Below are 22,551 nucleotides of genomic sequence, written 5' to 3' on the forward strand. Positions count from 1 at the left end.
ATATTTCTATATGTTTTTTCTCTGATGGTTAATATCTGTCACAGTATTTTATATAATTAATTACATTTGTAAGAAATCTAAATTTTGTTAATCATGGCTCCTCTTTTGCAATAAACAAAGTATTCATTGTATAATTAAAGCAAATGAGAACAAAATAGAGTTTTTTAATTTATATTTTTAGATTTTCTCTTAATGCCCATTATTTTGGCAAGAGTACTAATGGTGGCTCACTTAAAAATATTTAAATATTTAATAATTATAAAAATAATTATAAATTATGATAACAAATTTTCAAGTCAACTCCTTTCTTTCAAGCTCACTACAGATTTTTACCTGAACCTAATTTTCACCATGTAGGAATGTGACTTTTAAGTAAAAAACCTTCCACTATACTGAGTTTTTGTCAACTAGTCCTTGAGATAGTCCTGAATACGTAATATCTATAGATGCATCATTTTTATGCCATATTCTCTGTATGCAAAAAAATTATGAATCTGATTTCTTATCACTATCCTGTGTGCATTTTGCCATTCTTATAGTGCTATGAATTGTATCGAGACAGCCAACAAGAACTTGTGGAAAGAAACATACATGTGGAAAGAAACATACATGTTGGCTATAGATGAGTAGCCAGGTCTCATCTAAAACTCTATTGCTTAGAGTTACTTCTCCCCATCCATCAGTAAGCTACTGTTTCTGTATCTACTTACTAGACATAATAATACTGAAATTGCCTTTGCAAAAATTATAACAGTGAGAAAAATTGAACCTGACTCCATGTTGCTTCCTCAGTGTAGGCCAAGCTAACTATGGGAGAAATTTAGTTTATAGTTTAACTTTAAAACAACAATGATAACAGTCCCTTCCCAAAACTAACCTTGTCCTTGCTCAAGAACTGAATCAACCTTTCTAAAACTAACAAATTAGTCACAAGGTTAGAATTATAGTTTAGGAGTCATATAGACAGAGGACACAAGATTTTTAGCCTCTGCAATTACTCCTAAAGATCACATCACTATTGTAAACCCTAAGATTTGTGCTTCAGGTATTTTTTAATCCCTGCATTCTAATGGACCAGCTGGGATCACCTGGGCTGATAACCCACACCAAGAAACCGCCTTATCTGGTCTTGGGATCCCCACCCAGGAAATGACTTAGCACAAGAATACAGCTTTGATCTCCTGTGATAACATCCCTGACTCGACCAAGTATAATTTGGTAGGCAGGGGGTTAGGGAAGTAGCCCCATTCCCTAGCTCCCTGTCTACCAAATTATATTTGAAAACCCCTAGCCTCAGAGTTTTCAGGAAGGCTGATTTGAGAAATAAACTTCCATCCTTCCACTTTGCTGGCCCTGCAGTTATTAAACTCTTTCTCTATTGAACTCTTTCTCTATCAAACTCTTTCTCTATTGCAATACCACTGTCTCAGTGCATTGGTTTTATCTGTGAAGCAAGAAAGAAGAACCTGCTGGGCAAGTACAATACGTATCCAGCAGAATTATTGGAAAATAAAAGCGAGATAACACATGTAAAGGTCCTAGCACAATAAATGTTCAATAAGTGGTAGGTCCATTTTGGTGAGTTAACGTATTAATGTTTTCAATCCTTATTACCAAAGTATTCAAAGTGAGTTACTAGTATATAGATATAGATATAGATATACACACACATGTATATATGCATGTATATATATGTACATATATATTACAGTGTTTTTTAAAAATATAGATATCTGAACAAGATGATTATAAATTTACAAAAAAGTAGTCAATGAGGCTGGGCACAGTGGCTCACGCCTGTAATCCCAGCACTTTGGGAGGCTGAGGCGGGCAGATCACGAGGTCAGGAGATCGAGACCACAGTGAAACCCTGTCTCTACTGAAAATACAAAAATTATCCAGGTGTGGTGGCGGGTGCCTGTAGGCCCAGCTACTGGGGAGGCTGAGGCAGGAGAATGGCGGGAACCCAGGAGGCAGAGCTTGCAGTGAGCCAAGATCGCGCCACTGCACTCCAGCCTGGGCGACAGAGTGAGACTCTGTCTCAAAAAAAAAAAAAAAAAAAAAAGTAGTCAATGAATGTAAAAAAGTTAGAAGAGAAAATGAGTGCCAAGGTATTACACACCAACTGAAAAAGGACCATGAATTTGCCTCTGTGATTCATTTTACAGATTGTATTATTCTATTTGTGTTTTGTACTAAGAATTTCATATCCACTTAAACAAAAAGTTAACTGATGTGGAGCATAACTACTCTTAATACTGACACCAGAGAAAAATCCCTTGTGATTCACAAAGAGGATGGTGTGCACTGGACAAAGTCTTCAACACATGACTATGCATCATTTCACACTTTCTTTAGGGCTTTTCTTTATCATGCCACTTGATATGGGACAACCCATGAAAGAAAACCTGAAAGTAATTCAGTCAATATAAGAAAAATACTTCATGTTCCTGCATGATTAGGGCTCTCTGAGCAAAATTACTAACAACCTGGGCTAAAGGACTAGTGAATAATGAACAAGCCTTGGAACTTTTAAAATTAGAAGATGTCTCCTTTTTTTCCATACCCATTTGTTTTTCACATTCTGTTACTACTGATCCCCTTTGTGGTGGAGGCATATGCTGTCTTTTCCCATTGAAGGAGTATTTAAACCTTTGCTATCTCCACAGGAGTCAAATATTTTCATTCTGTCCTAGAAGGAGGTAGAGACCTTTCTCTCCTCCCCTGAAAGAATATTTGTTTGAAATCCAGAGTATAAGATCTCATAGGTCCCACACCTCCATGTACCAGCTCCTACATAAGATTCCAGTTTCACAATTTTAGGGTTTCCTGCAGGATAGTATAAATCTCCTTTGTACCTGTAGGCTAAGATGCCCTCATGGTGGTGTCTGAAGAGGAAAATAGAGTGTTTGAGTGTCTATGCTAAGATATTCTGTAAGTAAATAATTTATCTTTCTCTGATCTAAAAAGCCTCATGTTTATTTTAAGGCTAAAATTTTCAAAAGTATGGATATTAAAAATACATCAGTTAAGTCAATTTTATAAAAGGCCAAACAGTGACCCAGGTGACAGCTCTCTAAAATAGAGTAGAATAGAATTTATCAGAGTTTCATATATTACAAGGGTTTTTCCCCCTAAAATTTGTTTGATTACATTTTGTGTATATGGATGTGGGTTATTACATTAACATAAATGTATTTATTTCTTACAGTAGGTTGTGTTAAAAAGTTCTAAGGTCACGCATTTATTGATGAACTATATGATCATTTAGATAACTGCATAGTTATAACTTCTTTAAAAAATATTTTGATAAGTGCTGAACATTTGTTCAAGATTGAACCTCATGACAAGTATTTAGGTATATACACTGTTATTTAAGCTAGGTCAAGCTACATGCTTTGATTGGCAGCTAAGCTATTATATATGAGAACTGGTAACCTCTTACAAAGTTGATAAACTTTATAAAAATATTTACAAAATGCTATCTGTATAGAAGTGGGTTGAGAAACATTGGAATTATCAGTGTCCAAAATTTACACAAGGCTGCACAGGTGCAAAAATTTGAGCTTTAAAGTCTTTTAAGTTTACCCAAAATTCCAAATTGTCCATTTAAAAATCTTCAGGAAAAGAATTTACAGAATGCATATCTTAGAATAATAAAAATTATCTGTGAAACTTCAAAGTTTATATAATTGCCAAGTGTAATCCTGTGTTACTGATTATATAGATATCGGTATCAAATGTTGGCTATATAATAGGTTCTTGATGGATGATTTCTATGATGTCTTCGCTTTTGGAATACCAAATTTCTAACAAAAGAAATGACTTCAAATTAAACAGTAGGGCTAATAATACATGAAAGATTCTTTTAGTTCATGTCAAACCTTTGATCTACACAGAACCTAATGTCCGTCTTTCTATAGAGGACTAGGAAGGGGGTGAAAGAAATAGCTTTATAAAATCTTGTTGGTTATTTCAGTTAAACATAAATAATGGGCAAGAGGAGGGTGCAGAACATATACTTTTTATTGTATAATATTTGGAGAAACTGTATCTGCAGACCCTGATCCTGAAGTAGATGGATCTTTTAGGCAATAGGTAAGTATTCACATCTGAGAATCAATATTGACTTCAGGTAGTTTGACCCATTATCACTATTAATAAAGGTGAAAAAGAGACCTAAAAAGGTACTAACACATTTTTATGTTTCTAACGTGTTTTTTATTCCTGAAATGTCATAGAGTACATGGTAATGGTGGGACTGCCAAATATTCTTGTCACCTCAGTTAGAATTTTGACTTGAGAAACCACTTGCAATTTGCAGTTAGAAAGGCGGCAGTTTTCTTGAGAGATATTTAGGAAAATAATGGAACCATAATTTGGGATTCATAGAGTTCTAAAAATCAATGGAATCATCTAAACATTGGATGCAAATAACGATGACCTAAATAACCACAGATTGAATAAAGGTAAACACACTGGCAATGGAAGTAGCTTATACTTGGAACAGTTCTTAAAAATTCAAGAGCCAAAAACTCCTCTGCAGAATTTAAATTATATTCCTTTACTTAGTCATTTATATTTTCTTGTGACCAAAATCATGAAACGTGAAATGAGTTAAAAGATTAGTCTGTGACTTTAGCTATTTTCATATGATTCATATCATGTAACAATGACCATAATCATAGATAATTATGATTGAATTTTTGACTCCACCATAAGCTTTTATGTAATAGGTGTGAGACATGAATATGCAATGACTATCTGCATATTGATCCTATAATTGTAACAAAACAATTAATTATGCTGGACATTTGACCACATTCTGATGATTTTCATAAATGTCTCCTTTCATATTCTTTTCTCTATTGTCCTTTCAAAATAGCAGTACATAATAAACTTTAACACCATTAAAATCATTCTTAGTAATTTTGACTCAGTATTTACTGTCACCTCTTGTCTCTGGTAGATTTGGTACAGTTTCTGAAAGGATTTCCTGTTTAAATTCTGGGTTATTTTCTCTTAGCATTTACAAATGAAAACCAGGCATGCTTTCATTATGTTGATTTGTTTTTTTCAGCTTGTAAAGCTAAAATGTATAAAGCTTGTGAAGCTGAAATGTGTCATAAAAAAGTATCAAGATGCCCCAAGCCCAATAATATAAAAATTGTACTTTATGTTAATTGAAAATAACTTGTGACAATGATAACTCTTTAGGTTATATGGTGAATTATAGCAATATAGGTGTTTATATGTAATATTTTATTTAAACTCAACTGTATCTGTATAAAGAGGTAGGTACACATAATTGTACAAACGAAGAGCCTGAATCTGAGATAATTTAAATGACTTGTCTAGGTTCTTTGCAAATTACAATATTCTTGTGATATTTCTCAAATTTCCCCTGCTATTAGAGTTATATGAAGAGTCAAAGACACCTAAGCTCTACTTATTTTGAATATAACATCATACTTTTATGTTCATTAGGACTAGAGAATATTAAGTTTGAGTCTATAATATGTTTATATTTAGTCAAAGTTACATATGTTGAAAGTGTTAATAGGAAAAGGAAGTGTTGTATAAATTGCTTTAAGTACCAGGGAAAGGTCAATAATTGACTGTCTCCTAACCTCATTAAATCAATATTTCTGTCTATTCCATTTTTGTAGTGGGCAGGTAAATACAGATGGGGAAAAGCAACTTGGAGAATTGGTGTAAATGTAAAGTTACAACCACAAATCTCAAGTGGACCTTCAGCACCTCTCCACAGTCCGACTAGAGTTCCCTGGCCAATCCTCCATTGCCTAGATAATTTTTCATACTTTCATTCAACTCACTAAATCTCCAGTGTCACTTCACTCCTCACAATTTCAGTAGATGATCTTGTTTCTTGCTCTTTAACAAAATAGGAATACTAAGCAAATAACATTGTAGAACCAAGTATGCCATCCTACCTATTTGTATATGGTGTCTCCTCTAGTTATTAGGTTGGTGCAAAAGTAATTGTGGTTTTTGCCACTTTTTAATGGTAAAAACCAATTAAAAATAGTAGCAAAAACGGAAATTTCTTTTTCATCAACCCAATACAACAGATGGGTTTTACCTTACTCCAGATAGGATGAGCCTATCTGGAGTTTAATTGTAAACTACATCACTTGCTCACCTTTTGCATAAAACAAAGCACCCATTCCAGTTTTTCACTTTCTTTTTACATAACCATGTTTTTCCATCTATTGGACTATGACAAAAAGTATATTTGTATGCTATAATAAAGCTGATCTAAAACAACAAAAACAAAAATCCCTTTGGATATTAATTTCCCTCCAGCTACCACTGTGTCTCTTTTGCCCTTTATAGTCAATCTCCTCAAAACACTTTTCTACATTCGCTTTTTCCATTTCCTCGCTTTCTATTCTCACACAACTGTTCTTACTGAGGTCACTACTGAACAATAATGAAGCATTTAATTTTCTGAGATCACTACTGAACAATAATGAAGTATTTAATTTTCTGAAATCACTACTGAACAATAATGAAGTATTTAATTTTCAATTTCCAGTTCTCATTTTAGTCAAGCAATACACATAGTTTGATATAGTATCATTCTTTGTTTGCTGAAATTATTTCTTCCCATAGATTTGGTGACACCTCGCTGTTTTTTCTTTCCTTTTTTTTTTTTTTTTTTTTTTTTGATGGAGTTTCACTCTGTTGCCAGGCTGTAGTGCAGTGGCACAATCTCGGCTCACTGCAACCTCTGCCTCCAGGGTTCAAGTGATTCTCCTGCCTCAGCCTCCCAAGTAGCTGGGATTACAGGCACGCGCCACCACGCCCAGCTAATTTTTGTATTTTTAGTAGAGACAGGGTTTCACCATGTTGGCCAGGATGGTCTCAATCTCTTGACCGCAGGTGATCTGCCTGCCTCAGCCTCCCAAAGTGCTGGGATTACTTACAGGCATGAGCCACGGTGCCCGGCCGATACCTCACCTTCTTTGTTATCCTTTTATATACTTTGGTTACACTTCAGAGTGTCCCTGGTTGCATCTTTTCTGCTTCTCCTTGATTTCCATGTTTTAAGTTTCCTTTCCCTGCCTTCTCTTGTTTCTACCTACGGTCAGTCCCATGACTTCAAATACTATCTACATGTAATAATTTTAAATGTATATTATCTTCCACAACTTCCAACTGAATCTCAATTCACTATTCAACATCTTCACTTTATCTGTCAGTCTTAACTTAATAAAAACTGTATTTCCATGATACAAAACAGTTCTTTCCATCACCTTCTTAAATTCAGGATATTACTCTTTTCTCCTAGTTGCTCAGATCAAAATGGTTGGAATGTTCTTTCACTCCCTTCTTCTTATACCCTACATCCAATCCATCAGTAAATCCTATTTATTTTACCTTAGAACTACTCTAGGATCCAACTACTTTTAGGTCAATCCACCATCATGTCTTGCCTAGATCACTGGAAGAACCTCCTAACTAACCATATTGCTTCTCTTCTCTTCCCTGCCATGCATTTATCATAAGAAGCCAAAACCATTCCCTTTACAACATAATCTGATTCTGTCTCTCCTTGGATCAAAACTATTTAGTGATTTTATGTAACACTGAAAACAATATCCAAAGTCCTTGTTCTTAATGCATGACGTGTCATCACTCTATATTCTCTAAGCTCCCTTGGTTTTTTTAAATAGCATTTCTAGCTAACTCATTGATTATTGTCTATAGCACCCAAACCCTCCACAACCCTCCCAAACGTAACTTACATGAGAAAAGGAAATTTGATTTCTTTGCTCACTGCGTTCCCCAGCACCTAGACTGCCTAGACTGTAAAATAGTGCTCAACAAATTAAGAGTAAATTGTTAAACTTCATCAATATGGATGGTACATTGCTACAGAGTAATTTAAATGTGAATGAATCAGACTGTTCCTATAGTCTCCAGTTTCATTATTCCCTCTTTACAACCCATGCATTTCAGACACTTACACATCTGTTTGGCACCTGACAACATTGAGAGGTTCTCATCTTAGAAACACCCGAGGTTCATGTATTCTCTACTACCTTGTGGTGTAAAATGTCAAAATCCCAAATAAATAATGAAAATCATTAACTTGATTAGTTAAATATGTTCTTGTTAAAAACCAGATTATCATAGCCCTAAAACTTTAAAATTTTGGTTTTTTTTTCCCCAAATACACATATTAATATGAGCCTTACCCCCTTTCTTTTCTACTCCAATAAAAAGTTGAATGAGTAAAAGATGACAAATTCCTACCTTTGCTTTCCACATTAACCATAGCCTGAAGATATCAACATGTCGGCCACACTGAATAGTTTTATCCCCAGTGTCAAAGTCAACATTGTAGAGTTTATCTGATGGGAAAGATAGTCAGCTTGCATCTGATTACATGCATCTAGAAGACCCTAAAAAAGAAAAAAACATATCTAACATGTAAGTCAGGTAGATTTCAATAAGAAACCACAATTATTTATTTCACTTAACTTACTATTTCCAATTTGAATGCAAATTTAGGTAGAATTTTACATATTTAATATAGAAATATATTCTTTTTTGAAAATGTTTGAGCATATTCAGTTGTTTTTTTGGATTTATCTGGAATATGCAGGTGGTGCAATTTGGTGAATACTTGTCTACTTTTTAAAACTTAAATGCCTTGAAGTCTTGCTGCTATTTTGAAATTATGTGACTGTTTTTTAATAATGTTAGTGAAAACTGACTGCCTAGTCCATTTTAACTAAACTATCCTGTGAACCAACGGTGTAGATGCCAAATAAACAGCTCGGATGACCATAGTATATGAAGAATAAAATAATCCATGCATTTAATCCATTTATTTAATTTTATCTTTTTCTAGCCTTTTGTCTCATATAAAAAATGTGGAAAACATTCCTCCTCGGTGTTAAAGACTTCAGGAAGCTTTATTTTGGAAGATTAAGAAATAATCACTAGAAAAGGACATGTTACCCATCATTGAGACAGAAATGATTTTCTCCGTGTGTATGTTGCTTCAGCACAACAAAACCTAAGGTTATGTGCCCTGATGGGGTATAATTTAAATGTAACTTAAGCAGAACTATTTGTACAAGAGGTAAATAGCATTATATGTATTATGTGTTTGTTATGTGCTTGCCACCTCACATGACATCATGTGATCCTCATGGAAAACCGATGGTATAGGTACTATAATGACATCATTTTTATAGATTGAAGAAACTGAAAATGTTAACATGTTTGTTAAGTAATTTTTAAGAACATATATCTATACAATGATGAATCTGGGAGCTGACAAAAGGGCAGTCGGACTTGAGGTTTGTGGAAACCCAACATCCTACGGAAGATAACTCACAATCACACTCTGTTTCAGGATAGGCTTGTGATCTACAGGAAAGACCACAGTGTGATGGTCAGTGTTGAAGTATTTGAGGGAAATAGAATAGAAATTATAACTCAAAAATATTTTATGAATATGTATTTTGGGTGTCCTATTTACATGAGTAAATATTTTCTTTTTTTTTTTTTTTGAGACGGAGTCTCGCTGTGTCGCCCAGGCTGGAGTGCAGTGGCCGGATCTCAGCTCACTGCAAGCTCTGCCTCCCGGGTTTTTACGCCATTCTCCTGCCTCAGCCTCCCGAGTAGCCGGGACTACAGGCGCCCGCCACCTCGCCCGGCTAGTTTTTTGTATTTTTTAGTAGAGACGGGGTTTCACCGTGTTAGCCAGGATGGTCTCGATCTCCTGACCTCGTGATCCGCCCGTCTCGGCCTCCCAAAGTGCTGCTTGAGCCACCGCGCCCGGCCAATATTTTCTTCTTAGGCTCTTTTGAACCTCCTTTTTAATCTTTTGTTAGAGCAGGTCTAGAGACTATTGAAAACAGTATCATCAAGTAATTAATACAGTAATTAAAACAGTATCATCAAGATGAGCTTTATCTGATGTGATGATTGAGCTACACTTACTCATTAAGCAGCATATGTTTATCACACCTGTCATACATGGTGCTGAGACAGTGGATTTGTGGTGAGAAAAAGGGTAGAGAAACTCTGCCTTCATGTAACTTATAGTCTGAGTGGCAGGAGGCTGGGTAGGTAAGGGCAGGGCTGGGCACTAAACACAATGTCACAGATATGAATGTCAAATTATACCCATGATAAATGCTATGAAAGAGTTTTCATGGTGCTATAGAATATTCTGGTCTAAGGGTCAAAGATTCCATGTAACCTGGAAGTCAAGGAAGGCCTCTGAGTAAAAAACGTTTTTGAATCAGCAGTTTAGCAAGAAAGATGCTGGGGGAAGAGAGCCGTGGGAGTGAAAGTTGAGTCAGACCATGACTGACAGGTGGGAGGAGAAAGATGTACTGAGATCATAATGGAGAGAGCTACAGTACATCTTTTTGGAACTAAAAGGAGGCCAAAGGATATGAATAAAACAAAAGGAAACACAAGAGGAAGTAAGAGTTCAGAGAAAGTCACAGACTACACCTCCTGGGCCTTTGTGCAGGTCAAGGATTTCAATCCCCATCCTAGCAACAAGGAGAAGCTACTTAATGAGTGTATATTTTGCATTATGAAAAGCTTCTTCTGAATGAATGAAATTGATGTGGTTGGCATTTTATTTGAAAAACATATGGTATTTTCATTCCCTTGAGCATAAAAATGAAGAATATTTAAAATCAGTTTAAATGTATTTTATGTACAATTATACAAAAATGTACACACTTACTTCCTTATACTCAATTCCTTCATCAGTATTGAAAAATACATTCATTAAATATTGAATATACTCAAATTGTTCTACTCATTAAGGCATGAATTAAAATTGTCTATCTGCAGCCCCAGACATTCAAGTGGTTAATAGATAAGAATCGAACATTCCTCTTAATTCAAGGCTACACCAAGATAGACTTGTTTTCCAGAAATGACCTTAAAAATAGTAAAGGCTTATTGGTTTGGGAATTCTGCTCTACTTCCATTGACCATCTATCTATCTTTAGGTAAAGATAAAGTACAAGACAAAATATAACAAAACAATTTATTTGAAAACTCATGATAGGTACTTACGTAGAATGAAATGCATTATTTCAGCATACTCATGGTTGGCTAAGAAATCAGAGAAAACTGCAGAAAATTTGTATTTGAGCCATAAAAAGAAAGACATCTGAAATCTGAAAGTTAAATAGAGACCTGTTAGCAAGGTGGGGGTTGGAGACAAATTTGAAAACTTCTCAAAAAAAAAAAAAATGGCTGAACTATAATGTGTGAGTTCTGGACACACACCAGTGCGGAAGTATCAGTCTGCTAAACTGCAGGCTTTGAGCATGAAGCACCTGCCATTTTGTGGACGGGATATTGCTGCCATGCAGCCAACTTGGCAGGAGCTGAAGCAGAGCTAATGTTAATGTTCCGGTCAGCAGAGCTGATAATGCACTAGGTAGTGAGGGAACAAAGATTCCCTCAGAACTAGGGAAGATGAAGTGAGCATGAAGTACTCAAAGAGTAGGCAGGAAGGCTATAGTAGGAAGACATTATTTTTATACCCAAAACCCGTGGATTGCTTGCAAATAAGAGAAAATAGAAAATGATGTCCCCAAAGGTAGGTAGATATGAAAGTTAGGTAAAATGTGTTTCCAACTTGACAACTCAATAAAGAATATGCAACTTTGTAATTGTATTTCTACTTGGAGGAGATAATGAGCTTAAGTCCTTGTATACCGTCACATTTACTATGAAGGGAAATAAAAAAAAATATACATGTAAACAGAAAAAAATGTCATACTACACAAACTTTTATGCCTTTTTTTTTTTTGAGATGAAGTCTCAATCTGTCACCCAGGCTAGAGTGCAGTGGCGTGATCTCGGCTCACTGCACCCCCCACCTCCCAGGTTCAAGCAGTTCTCCTACCTCAGCCTCCTGAGTAGCTGAGACTGTAGGCATGTACCACCACGCTGGGCTAAGTTTTTGTACTTTTAGTAGAGATGGGTTTTCACCATGTTGGTCAGGCTGGTCTCGAACTCCTGACCTCATGATCCACCTGCCTCAGCCTCCCAAAGTGCTGGGATTATAGGCGAGAGCCACCACACCTGGCTACATTTATGTTTTTTGTGCCAAAAACATATTACAGTTACTTATTGTCATCCACATGAAAATATGACCTATTATTGGCTCTATACTCTACGATTACAAATTGGCCAGTGAGACAAATTTGATCCTTAAGAGATATTTTGCTTGGTGGCTTTTTAAAATTATTATTTCATTTTATTTGTAAATTGATGAATACAATTTTATTTATTGTGTGCACAGCTTGATGTTTTGGCATATATGTATGAAGTATTGCATATATGCATGTTGTACACACACTATGCATTGTGGAATGACTAAATACAGTTAACTAACATGGATTTCCTACATAGGCATTGTGGAATGTGTATATATATGAAATATATATGCACTGTGGAATGACTATATGTAGTTTATTAACAAATGCATTGCTGCATATAGTTTTCACTTTTGTGGTGAGATCATGTAACACCCACTCTTTTAACAACTTTCAAGAATACAATATGTTGTTATTAACTATTGTCACCAGGTCCTACAATAGATCTCCTGAACTTATTCCTCTTATCTAACTGACATTTTGTATCCTTTGATCAACTTCCCCTCAAAGTCCCTCCCCCAACTGCTTCAGCCCCTGGTAGCCACCATTCTGCTCTCTAGTTCTTTAAGATCAATGTTTTTAGATTTTACTTATGAGTGAGATCATGGGGTATTTGTCTTTTTTGTGTCTGGCTTACTTTACTTAACGACTTCCAGGTTCATCCATGTGGTCACAAATGGTAGGATTTCCTTTTTATTAAAAAATGGACAAATAGTATTCCATTGTATATATACACCTCATTTTCTTTATCCATTCATCCATGAATGGACCCTTAGATTGATTGCATAATGTGGCTATTGTGAATAATGCTGCAGTTAGCATGGGAGTATAGCTATCTCTCAGGCATTCTCTTTTCATTTCATGTCCTTTAGATATATACCCAGTAGTGGGATTGTGAGATTCTATAGTAGTTTTATTTTTCATTTTTTGAGAAATCTTCATACTTTTTACCCATACTTTTTTCACTAATTTACATTCCCATCAAAAGTGTACAAGGGTTTCATTTTTTCCACGTTGTCACCAATGCTCATCTTTGTTTTTTTTTTATAATAGGCATCCTAACAGTTGTGAGGTTATATCTTACTGAAGTATTCATTTTCATTTTCCTGATGATTAATGATGTTGCACTTTTTTTTTCATATATCTATGGCCATTATGTTTTGTTTTTTGAGACAGGGTCTCACTCTGTCACCTAGGCTGGAGTGCAGTGGCACGATCTTGGCTCACTGCAACCTCCTCCCAGGCTCAAGCCATTCTTCCACCTCAGCCTCCCGAGTAACTGGGACCACAGACACGCACCAACATATCTGGCTAATTTTTTGTATTTTGGGTGGAGATGGGGTTTCACCAAGTTGCCTAGGCTGGTCTTGAACTTCTGGGCTCAAGCGATCTGCCTGCCTCGGCATCCCAAAATGCAGAGATTACAGGTGTGAGCCACTGCGTCTGGCTGGACATTATGTTTTTAATAACTAGGTTATAAATAATCAAGTTTTCTAAAGATCTTCTCACCGTCTTTCATCTCATAACACACCTTTCCACCCACAGGTAGCTGGTTTACTGCCTATGCACTATACTCATTTGATTTTGTCAAATGACTGATACTTAAAGATCAAAGGAGGAGAACAAGTTCTCCGAAGGGCAAATTGTGCTGCAGTATGTTTAATTCAGTGAGGTCATATTTTTGTTAATTTAAAACATTCACAAGGAATCTAGTCATTGTTAAGCCATTCCTTATGTCGCTAATTAAAAACAGAAATAATTTACTTTTTCCCGGATCAAGATAGCAGAGTATTGAAGAGGGATGCCCATTACTTTGTGTAGATTCCAGGTCACAGAGTTGGCCCTGGGTGACAAAACAGCTCCAGTTAGCACTCACAGTCACTAGAAAAGGAGTCCAAATGGGTTCTTTGGCTTTCACAAGCAATGCCCCAGGTCTTACCTTTCAATGCCACTGAGTTTATAGGAATAGTTTCTGGATAGTAGCAGTCCACCTCCCCAAGCTGCCTTCAACAAAGACAAAGAGCATGTGTTCTTATACTAATTACTTATTTTTCAATTACACTGACTACTTTTTCTATGTTAAATTTATTTGAAAACATGATGAAGATTTAATTATTATGCTAGATAATTACCAAGCTGTTTATAATTATGCTACTTAAAAAACAATGCATTAAAAAATTTTCCTACCATGAATTTTCATTGTCTATTCATGACACGGTGAAGTCGTAAGTTCCTAATTAATTCAAGCAGGCACTTTCTGTATAATTTCCAAAGACAGATTTTAAAAGTTGGCATCAAATTAGGCTATACTACAGAAAAATTAAAATCTCCATTGCATGATATAACTTTAATTTTATTCAACTCTAATCAAAGTCAAAGAAATTTTTGTTAAAAGTTATTATACTAAATTAATAGCATCAAAAGTTATAATTTCTTTAATAGATACTAATACAGAAATGTATATCAATGGGCTGAGTCTTATTTCAATTTCAAATCATGTTTGACTTTCTTCACATTGATGTTCTAAATTTGGGGTTGAATATTAACAGAGATTTAGTCTTTTCAATATAATTTGGTGTATTTTTAGCCCTTTTCATGGTATAGTAAGTCTATTTAAAAATAAATCTAGGTACACCAGGTGCGGTGACTCATGCCTATAATCCCAACTCTTTGGGAGGTCGAGGTGGGCAGATCACTTGAGGTCAGTAGTTCAAGACCAGCCTGGCCAACATGGTGAAACTCTGTCTCTACTAAAAATACAAAAAAATTAGCCCGCTGGGGGCTGGGCGTGGTGGCTCATGCTTGCAAGCCCAGATATTCAAGAGGCCAAGATACAAGAATAGCTTGAACCGGGAGGCAGAGGTTGCAGTGAGCTGAGATCTTGCCACTACACTCCAGCCTGTGTGATACGTGAGTCTCTGTCAAAATAAATAAATAAAAATAAGATTACTCTTTCTCTGTATTTGTTCATTATAAAATCTAGGCTACAGAGAAATTGTTGACTTGCCTGAAATGCCTGTTAGGAATCTTTAAGGATTGTAGGATTTTTTAAAACAGAGACATTATAAGCCAGACTAAAGGAGATGACTTACATCCACATGCATCCAGAGTTTGTGCTTCTCACAAATATCAGCAATGTCAGGGAGAGGATCGAAGGCTCCGTACACTGTGCTTCCAGCTGTGGCACAGACACAGAATGGAGTTTGGCCCTGGTGATGAAAACAACAGAATCATTCTTACAATCTCATAAAGTCCACAGGAACTATATACAATACGGGTACTCATTACACTTCTGGATGTCAGAAATCTGGATAACTTTGATTAGGGACATTGAATAGCTAATGATTTCAAATATTCTGAGGTACATAATCACTAGAGACAGTAACATAACTGTAAGGTGGATTTATACCTTTCCCTCTCAATTTTATTTATTGTTATTTCTGTTTAAACTTATTTTAAAGAAAGTAACACCACAAACATAGAAATGGCCAAATGCCATCATACAGGAATGACCCTGATAAATTTGCCTTTCATATTTAACAAAACCAATAATATTAGAAATACTGCAATGCTACTTAATTACACCACTTCAGTTTTATAAGAAATTTCCCACATTTTGTATTTATTCTATTTTTTTCAGCAATTTTCTTATCAGTTATTTTTCAGTAATAAAAATAGGTAAAGTATATAAAGATGTTTGCATGTTAAATATAGAACCGTAGAACATACCTTTTTTTTAGCTTGTAATATATTTTTCTCTAACTCAGCTGGAATCATCTTTCCCCTCAAAAATGCAAATACACATTGATTTATTATATGTATATAAACATACAAATTCTACCAATTAGAGTAAGTGTTGTGTAAGATTTTAAAACAATTAGTTTTTAGTGTCTCCTAAAGATATTTATAAGTGTATGAATAGGTAGTAAATGTTCAATTCATTTAAGCCATGTTTAAGTTAGAGAATGCTTCATCTACTATTCAGTCATCTTAAAATCTGCACTCTTACTAATCAGAAGATTCTGATCATTGTAAGGAAGATACAAAATAATAAACTCTTTCGATCATTTTTTTTCTTCCCTTATTTTGTTATTTAAAGTAATTAAACTTTATTTATTTATCTATTTATTCATTTATTTGTTTTGAGACGGAGTCTCGCTCTGTCACCCAGGCTGGAGTGCAGTGACGCAATGTCGGCTCACTGCAAGCTCCGCCTCCCGGGTTCACGCCATTCTCCTGCCTCAGCCTCCAGAGTAGCTGGGACTACAGGCGCCGCCACCACGCCCGGCTAATTTTTTGTATTTTTCGTAGAGACGGGGTTTTGCCGTGTCAGCCAGGGTAGTCTCAACATCCTGACCTCGTGATCCACCGGCCTCGGCCTCCCAAACTGCTGGGATTACAGGCGTGAGCCACCGCGCCCGGCCCTTAAAACTTTAGTTATTAAGACCTCTTGATATCAAGATTAAAAATATCAGGCGTTCAAATTTGAGGGGGGATGGGAGTGGCATAAATTAAGGTGGCCTCACATTTCTTCACAGCATGTTTCCATGAAAGAAATTAAAGCCAATATTTTTCTACTCCATTCAGCTATGAGACTAATTGCAGGCAGGCTTAGAGATAATTCATTGGAAACATTTTAATTAAAGTCAGTACTAAGATAATAATGCTCACTAGCTTCAATGTTCTATTTTCTTTTTGAAAAAAACAGAGATAGATAATAAAATAGGAAACCTAATTGGAGTACATATATTTGTGTATCTAGAATACCTAAAGTTGTTCATAAAAAATAAGAATGTTGAGCAAGTTACAGAGGTAAATTATGACTCAATTTCTTAATACCAATTATTGAAAATAAATAGCAGAAAAATTCTATTAATAATAGTAGAAGTGATGTAAGATATCTTTGGGGTGGTAATTCTCAGGAAATGTACAGGGACAAATGTGATAAAGTTTATTGAATAAACTTATAAAAATATTTGCAAGATACTTTATACTCATATATTGTATTTCAGAATTTCATAATATATAAGTGTTTCTTATAAGCCAATAACAAGTAATAAACTACCACTAAAAAATAGGCAGAGGACATGCACAGTCAATTTACAGTAATATACAATTGGCAGGTCAGCATATTAAAAGATTTCTGTTGTTTTGAACAATAATAAACATCATTTCTATCAGATTTTCTAAGTATAAAAATATTTATAATATTTTGATGTTACATTTCAGATAAGAATATAACTAAAAATGTTTAAAGGGCAAATGGAAAATTTGTATTGAAATATAAATTCACACAAAATTTGAACCTAGACGCATTCATATGAGAGATATTCATAGAGAAACTAAAATACATTTATTAAATTGCATTCATTTAAGCATTGCTCTTAAATACTAAAATCAAAGGGAAAACTTATGTCTTTTTAAATAGGACTTGTAAAATTATGCTGCATTTATAAAATAGGAAACTGATGTAACTTAAGAAAAATAAGAAAAGTCTGTGTGAATTCATGAGACAAGATTTTGAAGATATACCATAAACCCAAAGGAAATAAAGCAAATTACAGAATATAACCCAGAATTGATTTATGAAGAAGTTTGATACTAATAAAAATTATATCCAGAATATGTGTAAAATTTGTAATATTGCTTATTTCTGAAGAATGAGATCCAAGGAAAATATAAATATATTTTCACCTTGTACTCTAATAACACAGTTGAAGTTTTAATTTCCAAACATCACTATGTTGATGATTCAATATGTTTCATAAATATAAAATAGGGAACAAATATATGGCAACAGAATTTTCATAAGGCCATAGTTAGTAATAAATGTCAACAATAGGGTAAATAATTTTGAAACTTCTTCCATAATGACTTTTCTCTAAAATACAAAAAAAATGAATCTGGGAGAGGATTCTTGCCAAAAAATGGAAACATAGGCAAATGAAATCCTAATCCATGAAGCATAGTAACCATAAAACTTTGAGAATGTATTAAGAAACATACCTTTCATCACATTTTACTTCAATCACATTATCAATTCCACTACCAAATATTGCTGTAGCTTTTTTTTTAATTGAGTAATGACCCTTGGGCAATAATATAAAAAAAGAAAAGACATTACTCTCCACATGAAATCCCCATTTACACACAAGTGCACTTGGGGCACATATGCATGGCTTTGAATGGGTCTGTGAATTTACATGCACACAGGTATCAAGGCATATTTCCAGGACCCCATCATGACATTTGTTGGGATCTAGAATGTTGTAGCACCTCTTTCCAGAAGGCACTGTCACAGAATAAAACTCTTCACATGCTTGGGTGGAAGCTTGAATATTTCAGTTCTCTGCATACACATGAAGCCACATCATTTATAAAGTTAGTGACAGTATCCTCCAGGAATATCCTTTTCTGCTCTGGACCGCTCTAACTCCTGCATTTGAGATTTTTTTTGAGACAGAGTCTAGCTCTGTCGCCCAGGCTGGAGTGCAGTGGCACTATTTAGGCTCACTGCAACCTCCGCCTCCCAGGTTCCACCAATTCTCCCACCTCAGCATCTCGAGTAGAGTAGCAGGGACTATATGAGCACGTCGCCACGGCTTGCTAATTCTTTGCATTTTAGTAGGAATGGGGTTTCACCGTCTTGTCCAAACTGGTCTGGAACTCCTGAGCTCAGGCAATCTGCCCGCCGCGGCCTCCCAAAGTGCTAGGATTACAGGCTTGAGCCACCGCGCCCGGCCCATTTGTGATTTTTGTTTGTTTGGTTGGTTTTGTTTGAAAAGGCATGAGGTCCTATGAATGCACTGAGTCTTCCATTGCCTGTAATTCTTAATTCTGACTTTTACACCCATTTTTATCTCTTGCCTGCTAGTTTATTTGTGCTTGTATCATCCTGTCTTATGTAAATAATACTAGCAAAACAGAGGTAATAGCAGCTCCAAAGATAAATTTGGCCTGGATTATTTTTAGTTGCCAGGAAAAGACCAGATAAACCTTAACCATGTTTCTATTTCAATAAAGAATACACAGGTTAAATAACAAACTGATTTCTTAAAGATCAATATTATGGAATTTCAGCTTATTTACTGATTATATGTATTTTAAAATTGTATTTCAAATGATGAAAATTGCATTTGTAAACAAGCATGTTAAGTTCTGTGAAGTTCTGTAAGGCATTGCATTGAATATAAAGTAGTAGTTTCCAACTTGATAATTTATAGTAAGTCCTTAACAAAGCCATAGGTTCTTGGAAACTGACTTTAAGCGAAAAGATGTATAACCAAACCAGTATTTTTTCCACTTTGGCATTATAATAAAGCAACTGATATAATTCAAGGATCTGTTGTATGTTGTTTCTCTTAAAGTTACAGTTTCCAAGAACCTATGAGGTTAAGTGAGGACTTCGTATATAGATGTGTAATGCTAATTTGAGTTTGGCAAAGGGAGTGCACTGCAAAAACAGAAATATTTCAATAAAAACTCTTTGTTTCTAAGCACTTTTAGGTAGAACTCTCAAACTGGGACTGCTACTACATTTTAAGATTGTAAATGTTGCCATGGTAGATAAGAAGAAAGCAATCAGATTTATTACAGGTATAAAAAGTTTTGATGCTATGCACAAGAGTGGAGTACTAAACATAAAGGAGGTATCAGTGGAGATATTGTCAATATCAGAAGAGTTTGGGTGAGGATCTAGTCTTTAAAAATATAGTTTTCTTTTAACTGATTCCTTTAGTCCTAACTGGAAAGATGAAACAGTAATTACATTATTGTTGTTTTTATTCAATGTGAAAAAGAACTATTAAATCTTTGAAATTTTTACTACTTAATTATTTTGGTAAAGTTAGCTGAATGTTTTATATTTATAATCACATTTGTTTTCCGTTTGTCGTGCTGAAATTAAATTTTAATCCTGAATTATTTGTATTGCTTACCTACAGAGCCTATATTTACTGGGAAGTTTTTTTTTTTTTTTTCCTTTTCATTATCATTACGTAGATCCAGACTCAGAGATTATCTGAAATACTTGATATAAGCATAATGCTAATATTCTTAATCTTTATCAGGTTATCTTTGATGATTCTTAAAAGTTGGAAAAAACCTACACTTGATACTTACTTGCTCAGAAACAAATAATACAATGCATGGAAGTGCAGTCATGCCTTTTGTTTTTATCTCTGGATATTGTTTATAGTGAGCTACTAAAATACCACAGAGGTTTGATATCCTGCCACCTATGGAAGAGAAATAATGACCATTAAGCTAATTTCAATCCTGAGAAATGTTTATTGAAATATAACAATTTGGCAGTTTCTGAAACTAATGAGTGCTAAATCACTGTTATTTTAAAATTATCCTTCCCTGAAATTGGTGAAAGGTCAAACAATGAAATTTCCACTTTTAGATTTCTGGAAATTTTATTTGCAATGATAGCGCAATGGCTTACGAATGTCTGTCTGTCAAAAATAACAATATTAGTTGGAATACATTCTGAGTGTCTCCCGATAGGTATTTTATTTAGCTTACAGAAAGTTGCTTTTTCTTACCAGGTAAAAATATTCCATCTGCTTCTGTTTCTCCCCAGCCAATAATTTCATACATTTTGAGAAGAATTGTCTCCATGACAGTAAAAACTGGGGCTATTTCATATGTAAATCTATAATACATATCAATAAATTCCACCGTGACTTATATTACACAGAAGAGGCAAAGTAAAGTCATGTGTTAACAAGATCATATACTTTTTAATTCTATATTAGACTATGCAAGAAATGGTTACATTTTATATATTCTAAATTGCTTATTCCAGATTGAGTATATTAGTTCTACAAAGAAAGCGTCATGACTGCCATTGTTTTGTGCAATATCTGAACGTTTCTTTCCCACCTGCAGGAATCTTGAAAGCGACTCCCATCCCTTCAGAACACACAACATAGTTTAGGATCAGAAAATGTCCAGTTATTAAAAAAAAAAAACCTATATATTCCTTAATAGACAAGTTAAAAAGACATAGATCTGGAGTTGCAGACAATGTTCTGCAGAACATGGAAAGGGTAGAAAAGGCCTTTTCTAGAAATTGATTGATAAACATCCTTTGTGTAAGGATTGTACTTTGAGGAAACACACCAAAAAACAACTAAGAGTTCTTATGTTTTCAGTAATAACAGCTGTAAAGCAAGAAGATAGCACATGACAAGAATAACCCAGGGAAAAGGATTCAGAGATGACCATGATGGGAACTCTCCCTCTGTGTCACACTGTGCAATTAGAGTCAGTTCTTCAGAAAGCAAAAGCTGGAATTCAAGGCTATAAGCTTTCCTTTGTGCACACTCTGTACAATAAACAATGAAATATTTACAGTGGGTTCTGAAATCTAAAGGTGGCTTTCGTTAGTCTCAAGAAATTCTTTTATTTGTCATCAAAAAATTTTAAAGGCTCCTTTAAGTGTCCTTCAACATAGATATTGACATCAGGAATCATTTATGTGCTGCTTTGGATGCTCTCAGCTTGTTCTGCCTCTAAGGCCTTTGGACAGTATTCAGGCCCAGCCACGCTCACACACAGCCCTGACCTAACAGCAAGTCACCTCCTCTCCTGCCAGCAGTCACTGGCCTCCTGCCCAGAAGTTTCCTTTTCAGCCTAAAACCAAGAATGCCCATCCATCAGGTAGCGGGTAGTCAATATATCCTGTGGTACAATCCTTTGGCCCTAGGAGACCTGGTAGAGAGTAAATTCTTTCCCCTTCCTCCCCGCAGATGAACTGTCCTGAGAAGCACAAACCCCGGGGAATCAAGCACTCACTGTGCTTATATTCGTGCTTAGACCTGCCTGCCAGCCAGGTCTCTAATGATTCCTCATACCGCTCTACTGTCCTTTCCCTTCCTGACCCACTTCATTTCTTCTCAACCTTGCCCTTTCATATGGCATACCCTAAAAATAAAGTAAGACAGAAGCTCTTGCCTCCAGCTCTGCTCAGAGACACAGACTAAGACACTGACTATTAGAATTAAGATTTTAGTTCTAAAAGGAACAAAGTAAGAAGCAAGTCTTCTGAACCTCTATTTCAGTAGGGCTCAATTCTGCCAGAATGTACTGTGTCAATTTCAGCTTCCACACGTGACCTTTGTGATCCTATTTCACCTCTACGGAGTATGTATTATTATTTTCAGGAAACAGAGACTCACTAATCTTCATAGCATTGTAGAGTGGTAGAATTAGGAATCCAATTTGATTTTCTCTAATTCCATCTAACATGCTTTTGCACCATCTTAAGATTATGATAAGAGACATCCAGTCATTAAGAATGAGGAAACTTTTTGAAAATAAAAAAGCATCTATCTCTTAAATTATTTCTCTTTGCATCTACCAC

At 35.2% G+C, this 22,551-nt stretch overlaps 1 protein-coding gene across 1 annotated transcript in view; it reads right to left on the reverse strand.

The window, feature by feature from the left end:
* Window positions 1-5,836: 5,836 nt before the first annotated feature.
* LOC126941080 (glutamate decarboxylase 1-like) overlaps window positions 5,837-22,551 on the reverse strand; it is a 78,056-nt gene continuing 61,341 nt past the window's right edge. The window contains 10 exon segments of the mRNA XM_050767325.1: window positions 5,837-5,914; window positions 8,284-8,393; window positions 8,396-8,432; window positions 13,944-14,022; window positions 14,119-14,183; window positions 15,272-15,388; window positions 15,909-15,963; window positions 18,186-18,268; window positions 20,301-20,416; window positions 20,729-20,838. Coding sequence (XP_050623282.1) covers window positions 5,837-5,914; window positions 8,284-8,393; window positions 8,396-8,432; window positions 13,944-14,022; window positions 14,119-14,183; window positions 15,272-15,388; window positions 15,909-15,963; window positions 18,186-18,268; window positions 20,301-20,416; window positions 20,729-20,838 — 850 coding nt within the window.

The sequence above is a fragment of the Macaca thibetana genome, chromosome 18, assembly GCF_024542745.1.
Source record: "Macaca thibetana thibetana isolate TM-01 chromosome 18, ASM2454274v1, whole genome shotgun sequence".
Lineage (NCBI taxonomy): Eukaryota > Metazoa > Chordata > Mammalia > Primates > Cercopithecidae > Macaca > Macaca thibetana.